The sequence below is a fragment of the Schistocerca gregaria genome, chromosome 1 (assembly GCF_023897955.1).
Source record: "Schistocerca gregaria isolate iqSchGreg1 chromosome 1, iqSchGreg1.2, whole genome shotgun sequence".
Classification (NCBI taxonomy): Eukaryota; Metazoa; Arthropoda; class Insecta; order Orthoptera; family Acrididae; genus Schistocerca; species Schistocerca gregaria.
Window position 1 is genome coordinate 656,424,886 of NC_064920.1, and position 19,019 is coordinate 656,443,904.

At 38.6% G+C, this 19,019-nt stretch overlaps 1 protein-coding gene across 6 annotated transcripts in view; it reads left to right on the forward strand.

Annotated features, from left to right (window-relative positions):
- Positions 1–19,019, forward strand: part of LOC126361500 (protein UBASH3A homolog) — a 248,795-nt gene that overhangs the window by 87,276 nt on the left and 142,500 nt on the right. For all 6 annotated transcript variants that reach the window (XR_007566234.1, XR_007566235.1, XM_050007798.1 and 3 more), the window contains one exon: positions 7,213–7,351. Coding sequence is in view for 4 of the 6 variants with exons in the window: in XM_050007798.1 (XP_049863755.1) it covers positions 7,213–7,351 (139 nt within the window). In the remaining 2 variants the exon portion in view is untranslated. The remainder of the gene's footprint in view (positions 1–7,212; positions 7,352–19,019) is intronic.

Consider the following 19,019-nt stretch of genomic DNA (forward strand, 5'->3'; position numbering starts at 1 on the left):
CAGTGCTCTCTATCCCCCTGTCAAGCAGACAGAGTGAACACTGTCGTTCTACTCTGACCTTTCCGCTATCTCCCTAAGGGGCTCCATCACCTGCCTAACGTTTTAAAGCTTCCTAAAAGCAAAAACACACGGAAGAAGTGACAAGTACGAAAAATATAGTTTATACTTAAATTAATGTAGCTCGCTGCACAGCAGATGTGAAGCAGACGGCAGTTACGACGACACTGATTAGGAAATGAGACGCTTAAAGCAGTAAAGAGTTTTGCTCTTTGGGGAGCAAAATAACTGATGATGGTCGAAGTAGAGAGGATATAAAATGTAGACTGGCAATGGCAAGAAAAGCGTTTCTGAAGAAGAGAAGTTTGTTAACATCGAGTATATATTTCAGTGTCAGGAAGTCATTTCTGAAAGTATTTGTATGGAGTGTAGCCATGTATGGAAGTGAAACATGGGCGATAAATAGTTTGGACAAGAAGAGAATAGAAGCTTTTGAAATGTGGTGCTACAGAAGAATGGTGAAGATTAGATGGGTAGATCACATAACTAATGAGGAGGTATTGAATAGAATTAGGGAGAAGAGAAATTTGTGCCACACTTTGACTAGAAGTAGGGTTCAGTTGGTAGGACATGTTCTGAGGCATCAAGGGATCATCAATTTAGTATTGGAGGGCAGCGTGGAGGGTAAAAATCATAGAGGGAGACCAAGAGATTAATACACTAAGCAGATTCAGAAGGATGTAGGTTGCAGTAGGTACTGGGAGATGAAGAAGCTTGCACAGGATAGAGTAGAATGGAGAGCTGCATCAAACCAGTCTCTGGACTGAAGATCACAACAAAACATACACCATGTTATCACACTATCTGCAGCTACATCTTAAACAATTGCCAGTTTTATGATAAGGTCCATGACGGACTGTTTTGCATTTTGTTGTATGCTACTACTGTCCATCACTGCTCATCACCGTGTTAAGCAAATATGATTCTATATGCATTCTTTAAGAGTGGATAACTGGCTGAATGTCCGACACAGTTTGTAACTCCCAAGGAGTTCTCCGTCAATATCATTGGTGCAAACCTTTGTGATCACTGTGGCGTGTTGTTTTTCGTTCGGTGTTCATGATGCAAGATAATGGTTTTTTTAGAACATTTCTTGAATGTCAGTGATGTCCATTTTGTGAAGTGTAATACATACATCCAATAGAAGGCTGATCTCTGCATCTCCTGGACATGCATTTTATCTTGCCCTCCTGATGCACACAGTGATTCATTAGCACCTGACATTTTTCTTGTCATAATTGTTAACACAACACTTTCAAATGAGCTTTTCTGAAGACTGAACTTTCAGTGCCGCGCTTTCTCATTAGTGTATTTGTGTCACTTGTGAATTTTTTTCATTCTCTTGCTGCAGTGCACATGTTGATGGGTGTCCAGGTTCCACAGCAGCTGCCATGATTCTTTTTATCCTGGGTGATGACTGAGCCAGTGAGGATTCGCTTTTGTTTGTGGATCCATTGGTGCAAATAGGGTGTAATGTATCTGCATGTTTGAGTGGTGGAGGTGCACATAAGAGTAATGGCTTGTTTATTCTGGTTACAACTATCAGATGATGAAATATTACTGGTTATTGTACAGCTATGAGGTGAGTTACTGAGTAACTCTGTTACAGTTTCATAATGATGCCCAAACACATTGAGTTATTGGTTTAAGCCTATGTCCACAAATCATTGTCTAGGGAGAAAAAAGATCCATCCAGAATTGACAATGTTTGGCACTGGGTTCTTGTTGGGAATTACTTTGAAATAAGAACCACAAGGTGGCCACAGAACAAATGCCCAGCATCACTTCTAATGGCAAACTGGCTTTAGGGAGGCCATCCGCTGGCCTAAATGTTGGATAAACACAACATAGACTATTTTCAGCATGTCTCTTATGAAGGTAAACAGTCCCATGCTGTCCTCCTGTCATCAGTTTGGGGTGCCACATGTTAGCAAGAGTAGCATCTTAATGATCACATCCTGAGTTCCCAGTGATAACAAGCTGCTTTATTATTGTTGTTATGCTGGCTTGCTACCCAGAACTGTTGTGGTTGCAGCTGGATCGCAGATGCTAATGCTAGTAACTTCAGAATGCAGGTACTCAAGTGGTTGTCTGGTTGGAGTGTACGTGTGAATACCACATCCCTCCTTTCTTGGAACAAAGATGCATAGCTATCTTGCTAGTAGCCACATACTGTGCACCCACTCTCCTCTAGGGGAAACATATAGATAGTGAAGCCATTGAATTGATGCTGTGTAGCCTGAACACCCTTCCCCCACTATGAGCAGAGAGAGATGACAGTGCTCACCAAATTCTCAAATACTTGGTGACAGGTTTTCACCCTGGAATTATGCCTCATTCGAGTGACGATGAATACCAGATTGTGTCCGGGGAACCATTGGTGCATGCCACCCAGACCTTGGAACTGGTACCTGAGGTTGAGAGGTGCCACCATCAATACATCATGGACAGCTCAGGCATGGCTGAAAAGGAATCTGAGTAAAGACAGGTTGTCACAACTGGACTTATGGTGTAAAGCATCAGTGAAGAAACATGGAAAAGGAAGAATAGGCCTCAGTAAAGGAATGGTGAATGTAAGGTTCTGTTGAGCCAAGGAGGCCGTGGCCAGCAGAAAGAGAGCAGTGCAATGGAGGAGCCCGTCGAGCATGAAACTGCTGCAGAATATTCTGTCCAATCAGAGGCTATCTCACTTGTTCCTCATTCCTTACATGTTAGGCAGTGTTCTGACACAGCCAAACACTCCACTGCATGAGTGAGCAAGACAGAATGATCTGCAGTCCATCAGACTCTTCCCTAAATTAGGTTCACAGCAGCTCCAACCAGAGTACCACCTCATGGCCTCCCCCCCCCCTCCCCCTCTCTCCCTCCTATGTTACAGGCAACCACAACCCTTGTTAAGCTGTTTAGGATTCCTCACACATCTCACACATCAAAGCATTGGTGTTATCATTTGTTGAGAGATGGGTTTGAAATTTTGTTATTGCTCTTCTGCTTATATCCAACAGACCTGCATTACTATAAAAACTACCTTACATACACTAAATTGGTCAAAAATAAGTATGACATATTCCCATGTCTATTTAGGTTAAAATTTGTGGGCGCTGCTAAAAAATTTTACATTCAATATCTTTCATGGAAGTGCATTCCCACCCACATCCTTAATAAACAAATACATTTGAAATATTATGTACCAAAGTAGCACTAACAAAATCTATAAATATCATTTTCTTCTCTAGACATTCAAAAGCAGGCAGATGTTTTCCTCTTCTTTTTATATTTCCATGTAACACTGTCTACTGTTATTACTTTTCTTGTTCTTACTCTCATGTAATTTCATTTATGCTTAAACTAATACAGACTTTGCCCCCCCCCTCCTCTCTCTCTCTCTCTCTCTCTCTCTCTCTCTCTCTCTCTCTCTCTCTCTCCCGCCCCCTCTCTCTCTCTCTCTCTCTCTCTCTCTCTCTCTCTCTCTCTCTCTCTCTCTCTCCCGCCCCCTCTCTCTCCCCCCCCTCTTTCTCCCCCCCTCTCCCTCTGCCTCCCCCTCCCTCCCCCTCCCTCCTTCCCCTCCCGCCCTCTCTCTCTCTCTCCAGTATCATATTGATGATTCCTTGTTGATACCACAAAACATATCCTATCAACCAAACCCTTCTTTTAGTAAAGTTTTGCCAACATTTTTTTTTTCTTCCCAATTTGATTCAGTACCTCCTCATTAGTTAAGCGATCTGTTCATATGTAATCTTCAGCATTCTTCTACAGCAATACTTTTCAAGACCTTCTATTTCCTTCTTGTCCAAACTGCTTATTATCCACATTCCATTTCTGTGTGAGGCTCCATACAGATACCTTCAGAAAAGACCTCCTACGTCTTACATTTAAGTTAGATGTGTATGAATTCCTCTTTGTCAGAAAATCTTCTTTTCCTGTAGACAATCTGCATTTTATGTCCTATTTACTTCGGCCATCTTCAGTTATTTTCCTGCCCAAATAAAAAACTCATCTATTATTTTTAGTGTCTCATTTCCTAATCTCATTCCCTCAGCATAACCTGATTTAACTTGACTGCATTTTGTTACCCTTGTTTAATTTGGTGGTGTTCATATTATAACTTCCTTTTGAGGCACTATCCATTCTGTTCGGCTGCTCCTCCAGATCCTTTGTCATCTCTGACAGAATTACAGTGTCATTGGCTAATCATAACTCTTATTTCTTCTCCCTGTACTTTAATTCCTATTCCAAATGTTTCATTAGTTTCGTTTCCTGCTTACTCAGTGTACAGATTGGTTATCATTGTGTTAGTCTATAACCTTGTCTGGTCCCTTCTGAACTGCTGTTTCCCTTTCATGCCCTTCAACTCTTATAACTAGAGTCTGGTTTCTGTACAAGTTGTAAATAACTTTTTGCCTCCTGTATTTTATACTTGCTTCAATCAGAATTTCAAAGAGTGCATTCCAGTAAACATGGGCACAAACTTCCTCTGAATCTATGAATACTATAAACATAGGTTTTTCTTTCTTCAAACCATTTTCTATGATAAAACATAGGGTCAGTATTGTCTTTGGTGTCCTAAATTTCTCTGGAACCCAAACTGACCTTTCCCAAGGTCAGCTTTTACCAGTTTTTCTGTCCTGCTGCAAATAATTAGTGTCAGTATTTTGCAACACCAACTTATTAAATTGATGATTCAATGATACTAACACCTGCCATCACCTGCAGTCTGTGGAACTGTAATTATACATTCTTCTTAAAATCGAAGGCTATTTCGCCCTTCTCAGATATATTGCACACCAGATGGAATAGTTTTGTAATCACTGGTTCCCAAAGTAACTCAGTAATTCTGAGGGAATGTCATCTGCTACATCAGCCTTGTTTTGACGTAGGTTTTTCAGTATTTTGTAAATTTTTTTTCCACTGTATCATACCGGTAAACTCGTGATTCTTTAAAGAATTGAACTCTCATGTATAAAACAGCTTCAGTCTTCTAATTACTATTCACAGGAGTTTATTTGTTAAAATATTTGAAGTTAAGCATATAAGTGAGAAAAGGCTTAGAAAAAGTTGAAATTGTGTTCAAAGTTTGTTTGAAGTTGCTAACTGCTCTCATTAGCAAACACTGAATGAATATAGTCTGGATATTTGCCCACAGTGAGTGGTGTTGCCTCAGGACATATACACAGTTTGTAACTGTTAAATATGCCTTACTATGTTGAACTTTTCACATCATTTTTAGAATTGAGTCACTGTGTGTATGAAATATTGAAAAATCAAAGTTTTGTTGCCTCTGCAACTGAGTCCAGGCTCCGTGCCCCAGTACAGTTGCTCAGTAGTATTGATGTTCCAACTCACCTTCAACTACTTCCTCTTATCTTGCTACAGAGTTGTGCACAAAAAACCAGCCTCAATTACTAGATTCCCCTTTGTCACCTGCCAATTGTCATCTGTTGTTTTGAGGCTGTTGCAACTATGTTTTTTATTTGTTTCTTTATTATATAATTATTAGATATTTATCTATTTGTCATCATATGTGCTCATGCCAGACAAAAGTTCATGGGTATTTGGTGAGCAGTCTGTACTCGGGGCAAGTTTCATGTGCGCCACACTATGATATAAATAAAATAGAAAGAAACTTCCACATGGGAAAAATATATTAAAAACAAAGATTCCAAGACTTACCAAGCGGGAAAGTGCCGGCAGACAGGCACATGAACAAAACACACAAACACACACACAGAATTGCTAGCTTTCGCAACCGATGGTTGCTTCTTCAGGAAGGAGAGGGAAAGACGAAAGGATGTGGGTTTTAAGGGAGAGGGTAAGGAGTCATTCCAATCCCGGGAGCGGAAAGACTTCCCTTGGGGGAAAAAAGGACAGATGTACACTCGCGCGCACACACACACACACACACACACACACACACACACACACACACACACACATATCCATCCGCACATACACAGACACAAGCAGACAACCTTCAAGTTAATCTCCCTAGTGTCACATGAAAGTAAATTTTATGGTTTCCAAATGAAAACTTGATATTGAATGTTAATCATTCAAACAAGTTGCAAATAATAATATGTAATTAATAGAAGCTTAACCCTTCAGCAGGTGCGCCTATGTACAATGTGCCCAATGACAAATGACATTGTATTGAACCATTCCATTGTTATTTTACAATTGTGAGCCCACACCTATTTCTTCAGTATTTGTTCTGCTAATACGGTAATAAGTTGTGTTGTTATACACCCAAGTGAGCAGTAGTAATATAAAATAAACAATGAGATAGGTGATAAAAAATGTACAGATTGTGCAAGGAAGTGACCCACATTCCGAGCTAGCAGCACAATTCCACAATAAACGTTTATCTACAAGATAGTTAGTAATCCAAAAAGCAACAGTGATCTGGTGCAGCTGTGCTGCTTAATGCTTGAAGTGGGTCTTTACTGCAGTATAACACTTGTATGCAGCAGCAGAATGATAATATAACTTTATTATGTTTTATTGAACAGTGATACCTTGTTAACATGAAGACAGCTATTCTTTACATGTGAACAAAGTACGCTGGGTGCCTGCTTGTGTTGCAAGAAATAGCACGCCTGCTCTAGGGTTAATATTGTGATGGGTTCTGGCAAATGCAGTGTGTGTAGCTTTTTTGGTATAAGGCATTTCTTATGGTCAGCAGTTCATACTCCTTAAATTTTATCCTCCTTGTAACATTTTGGTTTATCGTAACAAATTTATGTTCTCTTTGAAGGTATATTGGCAAAAGTAATTTAAACTATAGGTGATTTCCATCTAACATGCTGATGTGTAAGGCTAAAGTGATATTACTTCAAACCTTTCTTGTGTTTACATTTCATTATAAAGGTTTCCAATATGAATAATGAATTGAATCTCAGGTGTTATGAATCACATGTTGCTTGTCATCAGGAAAAAAAAGATCAGAAGTAAAAACATTAAGACTGAGGTATGAAAGGCAGATTAATTTTCTGTGTCCTGTGCTTCTGAACTCTATGTAGATATTTGTGGCTTTTCGAAATTTAAGTTACTACTTATTGAGCAAACAATATAAGAGATGCAACCTTATTAATTTCTCCCCAAAATTTGATTGTCTTCTGTAACCAGTTTCTTGGAAGTAAAGCCTTATCATTCTAATAGGTTCACAAAGTTCTGTATCCACATATGCCACGTGAATCTGATGAACTTGAGCTCCGCATTGGTGATTACATTTATATCAGCAGTGAAGCACTTGTTAACACTCCAGATGGTTGGGTTGAAGGCACTTCATGGCTTACCGGTGAGTGGACTTACCAATGCTAAATTATACATTATTTTAATAAATGATTAATGTAGTATTTTATAAGCCAGCAGCAATTTTTAGATTTTGGACAAGGTGCGGTGAGAAGGAAAGACTCTGTCCTTCTCAGCCTGCCTGAAAGTCTCCTCTGACCCAGGGTTCTGGGCAACTTTCCTGAACTCGCCTTTTTCCTAACCTCACCTGTCCTTTTCCTTCACTCCCCTACTTTTCTCTTCGACCCTTCTGCCAGAAGAGGCAGCCACTGGCTCCAAAAGCTTGCAAATTTAAATACTTTTATATATGTATTCTTCTGCTTGGTGAGTAGTTTTTTTATCTGTCCATTCGCTGTTCAGTCTGTGTGCCAGACATTAGTAATAACTGAAACTTCCATCATCTATATGTAGTGTTCTGTCATTGACCTCCCAAAGATAGACCTTAAATTGATGTTCCTTCCAGCCCCTCTTATCAACTTTTCTCGAATGTGTAAGAGCTATTAAATTTAAGTTGCAGGGCAAGCATCTCAGAAAAAAATTCTGAACAAAAGTTTCACGGTTTCCAAAGTTTTTTTTTTAATAGATCAACCTACAGCTGAGCACATGCCTGATTGAACATGACTTGTGGATTAAAAGTTAGTTCTGGACCAGGCCTCTTTGACTTACAGAGAAAGTACTGTAGGCCGCTCTGACAAGTAGGCCTGCAAGGTACACTATGTTATCAAAAGTATCCAGACACCCCTAAAAACATACATTTTCACATTAGGTGCATTTTGCTGCCACCTACTGCCAGGTATTCCATATCAGTTTCCTCAGTAGTCATTAGACATTGTGAGAGCAGAATGGGGCGCTCCGCAGAACTCATGGACTTCAAACGTGGTCAGGTGATTGTCACACATCTGTATGCGAGATTTCCACACTCCTAAACATCTCTAGGTCCACTGTTTCCAATGTGATAGTGAAGTGGAAACGTGAAGGGACACATACAGCACAAAAACGTACATTGATTGACAGTGACAGCCGACAGTTGGAGAGGATCATAATGTGTAATAGGCAGACATCTATCCATCACACAGAAATTCCAAACTGCATCAGAATCTATTGCAAGTACGATGACAGTTAGGTGGGGGGAGGTGAGTAAACTTTGATTTCGTGGTCGAGCGGCTGTTCATAAGCCACTTATCACACTAATAAATGCCAAACGACACCTAACTTTGTGTAAGGAGCGTAAACATTGGATGACTAAACAGAGGGAAAACGTTGTGTGAAGTGACAAACCATAGTACACAATGTGGCGATCTGATGGCAGGGTGTTGGTATGACAAATGCCCGGCGAACGTCATCTGCCAGCATGTGTAGTTCCAACATTAAAATTCGGAGGCAGTAGTATTATGGTGTGGTCATGTTTTTCATAGAGGGGGCTTGCACCCCTTGTTGTTTTGCATGCCACTATCACAGCACAGGCCCACATTGATGTTTTAAGTACCTTCTTGCTTTCCACTGTTGAAGAGCAATTCAGGTACAGCGATTGCATCTTTCAACATGATCAAACGCCTGTTCATAATGCATGGCTTGTAACGGTGTGCTTACATGATAATAACATCCTTGTAATGGACTGGCCTGCACAAAATCCTAACCTGAATCCTATTGATTTCCAGCATTACCGATGAAGGGTGCACAAACTTGTAAGTAATTTTCAGCCAGGGATCCGGATACTTTTGATCACATAGTGTACGTTGGAGAGCCACAATGAATTTGACTAAGGTACTAGTAGATTGAGCCTTTGAGCCTAGGAGCTGTGATCAGACGATTCTGTTACCTTCCAAAAGAAAGAGATTTGAGCCTCTGTAGTGGGGGTAGTTGAGAGGTACTGGCAGAAGTAAAGCTGTGAGGGCATGTTGAACATTGTGCCTGACTAACTCAGTCAGTAAAGCATTTGCTTGGAAAAGGAACATGTTCTGGTTTCAGACTACAGTCTGGCACACAGTTTTAATTTGCCAGGAAGTTGCAAAAGTATAGCTTTGTGAGTGACACTGACAGCATACACAGCAAGCTGGTACACCTGTAGGAGGTTTTATGTACCCATTCTCTGTGAATACATCAGATTAAGTAAGCTCTGCAAGCAGAAACAACAGTCCAACCAAAGGGAGAGGAAAACAAAAGACATTTAAAGTCTATAGCCTTTCCTCCATATGTGGAAAATGTTTATTCAAAAATTGCCCAGATCATGAATCGTAAGTTAGATGTAATATTCGACCCTCTAGCCAAGATAGCAGCTCTTCTATGACCTGTCAAAGATGACCTGTCAAAGATGACCTCCTTTAACAAAAGGTGGCTATCTATGATGGTAAAAGATGAGTGGGACAAACCGTACACAATGAACAATAATGGTGCAATGAACAACAACTGCACACACACACACACACACACACACACACACACACACACACACACATACACACATACAACCTTCTGCATCCCAACAAATCTGTGGTGACTTGAATGTTGTATGTCCACTGGCCATTCCAGAGAGTACAGGAAGGTCAAGGTACTAGCCACAGTCTCATCCTATCGGGATGCTGTAATTGAGGAAGCTGCAGAAATCCAATTTTCAGACAACTTGCTCAAACCAGATGACAGATTCCATCTCAATGTTTCGTGGAAACAACTTCTTTCACATCTACAGTCTTAGAGGAATTTTTGTTCTGAATCTTTGCTGCCCGTCTTTCCAAACTTTATCATCCTTTCTAATAATTAAGCTCCTAATTTTCGAGCACTGTGAATTTTGTTGACTAGGTACTTGCTACATATTTATCTTGGATGTGAAAGATTTATCTGTGACTGATGCAATTATGAAGACTGTATTGTCTCTGATAGTGCTCGAGCCTTTTACTCCACAGTGTATCTTTGAATAAAATGGTTTTAACATTTCAGGTTATAAATAAATGCACTTGGGCACACAGAACTCAGCACTGGCTGATCTTGAAGTTGGCTGTATGGTTAATAACCAAATTATTGGAAAATTGAGTATTGCTGTCCTGGATGCATGCACAAAAGATGGTGAAGCTGTATGTGGTATGTTTGAATTAGAGGCAGATGAGACATGCCATCTGGATCAGGAATTTCTGTTTTTATGTGGAAGAAAGAAAAATTCACAAATTGACAGTGACGAGGAGACCCCATTATAATGAGGCCAATAAAGTCCTTAAAGTGATGTAACTTCTAGCATTTGGCACATTCCTCGCAACAACTCCTATGAAAAATTTCACATAAAGCAATGCATCAGCCCAAACTGAAACATCAGAGCTGGGTACAAATAAATGTAGTTCTAGTTGAATTTACAAAGGGAAAATTCCCTTTGAGTCCTCAGGTTCACCAAAACCAGCGAGCTTTCCAAATGAAAATATTCAGTCTCGAGAAGCTGAAAACTTAGAATCTTTCTCAGTGCAACCCACACCAGCTTCAGATAGAGAAAAAGACACAGTCAAAAGCCAACCAAAACTGAAATTGGTTTAAAACTATTGGATCATTGAGGAATGCCACTTGCTGATGGTTATGCAATGTTGCAGACGTGTCGTTATGGAGAAACCAGGTAGCCCATTGAACTTTCCTTTTTCATCTGCTGCATATCACCATGACAAAGAAAAAGGCCTCCCTGATCAATGGCACCTATAATTCAATGAAATGTGAATCAGTTCATAACTTATATTCTGGAGTTAAAATTCATAGCACAGAAAATACCACTGTACCTGTGTGCACGGGAGAGAGATTTCAAAACAAAAGTATTGATGTCCCTGCAGTAGGAACCGACTCTCTCCACAGGAAAGATGGTGGTAGTGGTGACAGTGCTAAGGGTAATGGGCATCATTCAATAGTAACACATGCCACAGCTCAACCATCCTACTCACAGTCAGCTTGCATGCAGTAGTAGTTATCATCCATGCATCACTGAATATAACTACATGCACAGCTTACATTCCACCTCATGAGTAGAGACTCTCATAGACCTAATTAGACATTCCCCCACCAGTCCTCCCATGTGCTTCAGGGTCCCACAACATTTACCCAAGGAGTCTCTTATGCGCTGCGGTCAGATGACTGTCTTTAGCTCAACTGGAGAGTTGTTCTTACTTACTGAACTTTCTGTCTGGTTGTGGAAAGAATTTATGAAATCCAACAGCAGCAACTGTGACCCACTTGTGCAGTACCACTACAGCGGAGGAAATTTTATTTGCACAGCTGCATACCTGAATTTAATTGTAAATGCATTTATTTATTTTTTTATTTATTTCATGTTCTGTAGATCCTGGAATCCTGGAAGCGAGTGAATTGCTAGGATATGGAATGTGTCAAATTGTACATAGTTCAAGCATAACTTGTATAAATACATACAATAAAGATACAATGTACATAAAATCAATAGACAAGAGCACAGTCAATAAACAGATAATTGTTTTTCTCATATTAAGGATAACATATATATGATATGGAATGTATCTGATTGTACACGCCTGAAATATATCTTACATAAACGCAACAAAAAGATACAATGTAAATAAGATACCAACTAAACAACAGCACATTCAATTAACAGAAGTTTTTGTTTCACATGTTAAGGATGAGTAATATATACAGGAATCAAGATAAGTTCACTATTCCAACGCAAATACAGAAATACCAATAAACAATTTTCATATGCCTATTCAAAACAAAATTAATTACACTATTTATACAACACTTGCAAGTTAGTGATTATATACATTTTCTTCCACATATTCATCAATTATATAAAAAGATTTCTCAATTGGGTACTCCTTGAGAGTTTGTTTGAATGTTGGCGATCTATTGTTAAGGCATTTGATGTGTGGTGGGAGAGCATTAAACAGCTTAATACTGGAGTAGTAAGCTCTTTTTTGAACGATAGTGAGACTTTTCAATTCAATGTGCAGACTGTTTTTGGTCCTTGTGTAATAGTCATGAAATTGGCTGTTATCTTCATAGATAGAAGGGTTATTACAGACAAAGGTCAACAAAGAAAAGATATACTGTGAGGCGGTGGTAAGGATCCCCATCTTTTGAAACAAGCATCTACAAGAGTGTCTATGATGGACACCACTCATAATTCTGTATGCTTTTCTTTTGTGCAGTGAAAATTTTCTTTGCGAGATGTTGGTTCCCCCAGAATATAATAGCATATGACATTAATGAATGAATGTAACTGAAGTAAGAAGCCTTAATGGTATCTACATCAGCCACAGAAGCAATAACCCGTAGTGCAAATATTGCTGAACTAAGTGTTTTGTAAAGATGAAGAATGTGTGTCTACCAATTACATTTGCTATCTATATAAGCATCCAGGAATTTTGTAACCTCAACTTTTTGTATTGCTTGATCTCTACACTTAATGTTAATTTCTTCCAGATTTCTTTGCGGAGTATGGAATCTCATGTAAGGGGGTTTTATCTGTATTGAGTGAGAGACCATTTGAAGAAAACCAATTTACTAAATCACTGAAAACTTCGTTTGTAGTTTGTTCAAGATTGTTATCTGTAAAATCATCAATTAGAAATGTAGTGTCATCTGTAAAAAGAGTAAATTTACTCTTTGTATCAGAACAAAGTGGGAGATCATTAATGAAGATGAGAAACAGTAGTGGACCCAAAACAGAGTCTGTGCCTCCCGTCAGATGAGGCAGGTTATCTGGATGTGCCATTCAGCATTACAGTCTGCTTTCGGTCCTTTACGTATGACTGGAGCTATGAACCAACGATACCACCCAAAACATAATATCTTGCTTTTTTCCAAAGAATTAGATCATTGACACAATCAAAGGCTTTAGAGACATCACAAAAAATACCTACTGGAGACATCTTTTTCTTTGTGGCTTCCGGAACATGATTGGTGAAAGAGAATATTTGCTTTTTCTGTACAAAGACCCGCACGAAAACCAAACTGACTTTTGTTTAGGATATTGTGGAAGCTGAGATAATTGACAATCAACCTGTACATCAGTTTTTCAAGAATTTTTGACAAGATAGTTAAAAGGGAGATTGGGCAATAATTTGTAACATTGTCTTTCTCACCTTTTTTAAAGAGTGGTATCACTACAGATTGTTTTTGCCTGTCAGGGACAATTCCTTCTTGCAGCGATGAATTGAATATGTTTCATAAGACTGGACTTATATATTTGTAGCAACATTTCAATATTTTACAGAAAATGTTGTCCACATCTAGACTTTTTATTTTTTAATGAGGTAATAATTCTTTCAATCTCTTTTACTGTAACATGAGATAAGGGTACCTGTGGGGGGTCTGTTACTGATAGCTGTCTGTAGAAGAGCTAATGACTCATCAACAGAACCTTTACAGCCTGTCTTGTCTGCTGCTGACAAAAAGTGCCTGTTGAAGATTTCTGCAACCATTTCAGGTTTCTTTACGATATTGGTACCGTGTTTAAGTTCTATGGGTGTCCTGTTCCACATTTTTTGCCTGTTTCCCACTTTATTACATACCAAATTGTTTTTATTTTGTTGTCAGACTTACCAATTTCAGACTTACAGCACATATTTTTTGACTTATTTGTTACCTTCTTTAGGAGGCTGCAGTGAAGTTTGTAGTGCTGATGTTTTTTTGGATCATTACAAGTTCTGAGGGAATTATATAGCATCCTCTTTGTTCTGCAGGATGTTTTTATCCCTGCAGTGATCCATGGTTTAGTGATAGACTGTTTCTAATTTTTTTAAGGGAAGGTGGCTTGAAAAACAGACATAAATTCATTTAGAAATGGAGTATACTTTTTGTTCACATCTGCTTCATTGAAAACTGACTCCAATCTATCTCTTGCAGGCTGTTGTTGAAATTTTTGACGGTTTCATCTATTATTATCCTAAAATATTTCCAAGAATTCTCATAACTGTTGCACAGATTGATGTCAGTGAAAGTAAGCAACTGAACTCCATGATCAGAAAGGCCAAGAACTGGACGTACACTGATATTGTTGACTCTTGACTTACCTATAAATATATTGTCAATCAGACTTTGACAGTTCTCGGTAACTCTAGTTGGAAAATTTACTACTGTCATCAGATTATAAGAATTAACTAGATGGTCTAACTCGCTTTAGCATTGCTTTCATTTAGGACATCTACATTTAAATCATCTGTAACTATTAGATTCTTAGATTTTGAGTACACTGGCTCACTGGCTTCCCTGTGAGGGAGTTCTGTATAGTGCTAACACTACAACTGTACAGCCACTTATACTAATTTCTATACCACATATTTCAATATCTTGTTCAATACAATGACTCTTTAAATCTAATGTGGTATATGATATGTTATTTTTTAAGTATATTACTACGCCACCATTCTTCATGATAGATCTACAGTAATGTGCTGCTAGATAGTAACCACTGAGCTATATAACATTTCAACATTACTCATGTGTTGTGCACTAAAGCATAGAACATCAGAATCCTTTATCTCTTGTGGATCATCTTAAACAACAGAAATTGTGTTTACTTTGTTTGTAAGTCCTCCTACATTATGGTGAAAAATTGTCATAGCTTTCGACAACTTATGTGAAACAACAGCAATTTCTTGACATATCGCAGCTTTCATGTAATTGAGTGTACGAGGTTTGTTGCAGTACACTTACTTTTTAGGTAATCCCATAAGATGAAGTCACGAATATACAAATCTGGTGAGTGTGCTGGCCAGTGGACATCACTGAAATGTGAGATTACATCTTGAGGAAACATTTCTTGAGCAACTGTCATCGAATCATTAGCCTTGTGAGCTGTAGCTTCATCTTGTTGGAACGACATGTGTGCCATGTTTATCCCTGTAGTGTCCAGTTGTGGCAGCATGAAATTTTAAAGCATTGCAACATAACGTGCAGCATTCACTGTTTCACTAACACCGCCTTCTTGAAAAAAAATAAGACCCAACGATTCCCCCTTTGAACACTTCACACCACACTGTGCAGTGGTTTTTTATGCCCTTCTTGTGTGTTATTTGCTGCCCAATAGTGACTGTTTTAATTGTTTACATAACTGTCTAAGTGAAAGTCCACTTCATCACTCACATCAACACATCATTAGCAGCAAGAATATCAGTCATTTTCTCACAAAGCTGTCTCCGTTCACCATAATCAGGGTAGTGGATCATATGCACAATCATAATTTTGTAAGGATGAAAAGGTAACTTATCCTTCAGGATGCACTGCAGCGAGTGACGAGACAAGCCTGGAGTTGTAGCACACCACCTAGTGGAGCGACGAGGACTTTGCAGAACAGGTGCTCTTACTTTATCAACATTTTCCTGTGTTTCCACTGTGCAAGAACGACCAGGTGTTATCTGCTTTGTGACTGACTCAGTTGTGCGAAAAGAGGTAACCCAATACAATATTGTGTTGTGGTCAGGTATCGAACCCTTTTGTGGAACATTGAAGTGTGTACGGAAAAACCATTGCACTGTGATTGCAGAGTCATTACTTTTGAATAAATGTTCAACAGCAAATTTGCAATGACGCAGGGTCCACTGCACCATTGTGACTGAAACTGGATACTTTGACCTACAAAACAACATGTCCTTTAGCCCGCCATTCCAGTCCCACCACTGATACTACCCAAGTCAAATCCGTGTTCTTTTTGTGCCGTCCTGCAGTATGCATGACATAATCCTGTGTTTATTTGTTGAGTTCTGCTGGTATTTGCAACAGTTAGAAATTGACATATTTTTAAATTACTAAGACTACCAGCACTTGTGATAAGTTTCCCTTAGATTTTGGTTGCACACCAAAAAGATACTATTAACTGACCTGGTTTATTAGATGTCACATAATATGTGAATTACTTATGTTGCATAGTTAGCAATTTTGGTTTTGGTACTGCACGTACTCCACAAGCCAAGTTATTAAAAGTCACATGTTCTTCCAACTTCAGCGTAAAGTATTTCGATCTGAAATGTTTATAACTGGTTTGTATATTTAATCAAATCATCTATTGCAGTAGTGGGCACACACAGTCTCCAGTGATCGGAATCCGGGCTCTCCTTCTGGTATGACACGTCCTGATGCTTGGAATAATAGATGCAGATCTTCAGTTCTAAGGGATCATCACACTTGTCTTGGATCATCTTCAAGAACTCATCTGCATCCTGTTGAATCTTAATTTTCCTAAGTAGCTTCTTAAATTCTTTCTCAGCTGGTAAAACCTTCATGGAGTTTGTACAACTTTCTTTCACCTTTGATTGTGCTATATTTACTTCATCTATATTTTTGGATCATCATGATGGTACGTCACAAATAACACTATCTCTTCTTGGTTTATATTCAATTTCAAAGTGGTATTGTTGAAATGCAAGTGCCCATCTTGTCAATTGACTGCATGTCAGTTTACATTTTTTGTGCATATCATGACATGTCTTCCAAGCACACACCATGATATGTCTTCGAAGCAGATAGACTCAACACTTAGTAAAACCCCCAAATGAATACCAATGCTTTTATCTCAGTAACAATGTATTTTCTTTCCCCACACAGTTAATGCTCTACTGGTGAAGGCAGTTGTGTGATGCTCAGTTCGGCCATTGACCTAGTACACTTGAAGTAGATAACTTCAAAAGCTTTCTGTTATTTCACTCCCTCAGATCCATACTGGATCTTTCCTTTGTAATTTCAGTATGTTAGATGATGAAAGGCTGTGCCCAGTGAAGAAGTGATAATATCCAGCAAATCTTAACTATCCTTTCATCTGTATTTGTCACATCAGTAAAGGGAATTACTCAGTTGTCTTTCTCTTTTGTGAGTCGAGTTCAATATCTTCTTGCATAATCATGTGTCCAAGAAATCTTATTTACTTCTTTCCAACCCCAACTTCCTCAATATTATGTTGACTCCAGCTGTCTAAAATGTACTTATAACACAATGTAAGCTGTCAAGAAATTCCTCCTACAGTACTGAACTACTTACATATCATCAACATAGGCAATGATGAACTTAAGTAGCTCTTACCCTAATACCTGATTGAGTACTCTCATAAACATGGCAAACAATAAATTCTAACCAAATGAGGATCTCTTAATTGATAGTTCCTGCCATTTAGTAGAAAAACAGAGTATTTTTAGCTTTCTAGGTGTAGTAAAAGTTGTCAGTAACTGCTCGTGAGGACTAAACTGCTCAAATACTTGCACCATTAAATTGTTGTAATAACTCCTCTAGATGCTAGAGTTGATCACTTTACAAAAAAAGTATCTCGTAATTTCTCTGACAGTCCATACAATTTTGGCAATTCTGTTTTGCCTCGTTACTGCATGGATGGGATTCCTGTTCTCTGAAGCTCGTTGTCAAAAGCAGGTTTCTTGGCTGGTGACATAGAGTAAGATTTTGTATGAAATACTTCATGAAGTTTTGATTTGGAAATACCTCCTTTAATTAGTCCAGGTTGGGATGAAAATAAATCCTGGTGGTACTGCAATACTTTTCTAAACTCTTCCTTTTGATACTTGGCATATTTTTTTTTAAATTTATTTAATTTTGCTTGAATAGCTACAACAGCATCATTCATCTTATACCACATCTTTGCAGTCTTTTTCCTGAAATTGCAGAATCACAACTCCCGTATCTTCTTTCATAGTAATAAAATATAGGTTCATGCTTGCAGCACCTGCACAGTCTTCATCTACAATTCCTCTAAAGTAAATCTTCATCTCTTCTTTGTGATACTTCACATAAGAACATCCTTGAACAAAATTGAATCAGTTGCGTTTTTTATCATCCAGTCTGTACTGAATACAATTCCAGTGTTCAAAATCATCTCCCAAAATTTGATGTTTCAACAGGACTTGTTCTCTAATTGGCTTGCTTTGATTGCCAGCTCTGGTTATGATTCTTTCTCAATTTAGCAAAAAAATAGGCATCTTTAGGTGATCATTGAGTTCCTGAAATTATTTTCTGTTATTGTGTGTGCCACTGACCCAGAGTCCAGTAAGATATCAACATCAGCTCTGCACACTTCCACTGTAACAATTGGTGTAATGGCATAAGTCTTGCATGACATCCCTTCCATTGTCATGTTGATAGTTTGTATTGCTATAGGTGACCCGTTGTCTGAGCATTCAGTTCCAGAGTGGGTCACGTCTATGTTGTGCAAGTTGATTGTAAGTCCCAAGATTGTTGTTCCTTAAGAATTTGTGATGATAACACTTGCTTTCTGTTTTATTGTTGTTGTGGTCATCATATCTTCTTTGTTTGTTATGATCATTCAACTGATTTGATGCCCTGAAGTTCCATTCATTATGATGTTAATCTTGTGGCTCTTCATTGACAGTGTTTCTTATATCAGGAAGATTGCTCTCACACTGCATTATTTCTGTGTTAAGGGTTTCAATTTGAATTGCAATCAAAAATATACGTTGTCTATATCTTTTTTTGTGAGAGCTAATCTCTCATAAACAGAATCTCTGTGAGTTCTGTGTCTTTGACAGGCACATCCAGATGCACATTATAGTCCCAGTACCTCTGCAAAAATCCACAAATGGTCCTTGACTGTGGTCGTGTGGTGGCAGCATCAGTAATTTTGATCTGATTGTACACTGTTGTTGAGCAGGCCAAAATTTATTCAAAAAGGTTGCTTGAAATTCACTGGAATTAATGTAACTATCAGCTACTCTCAT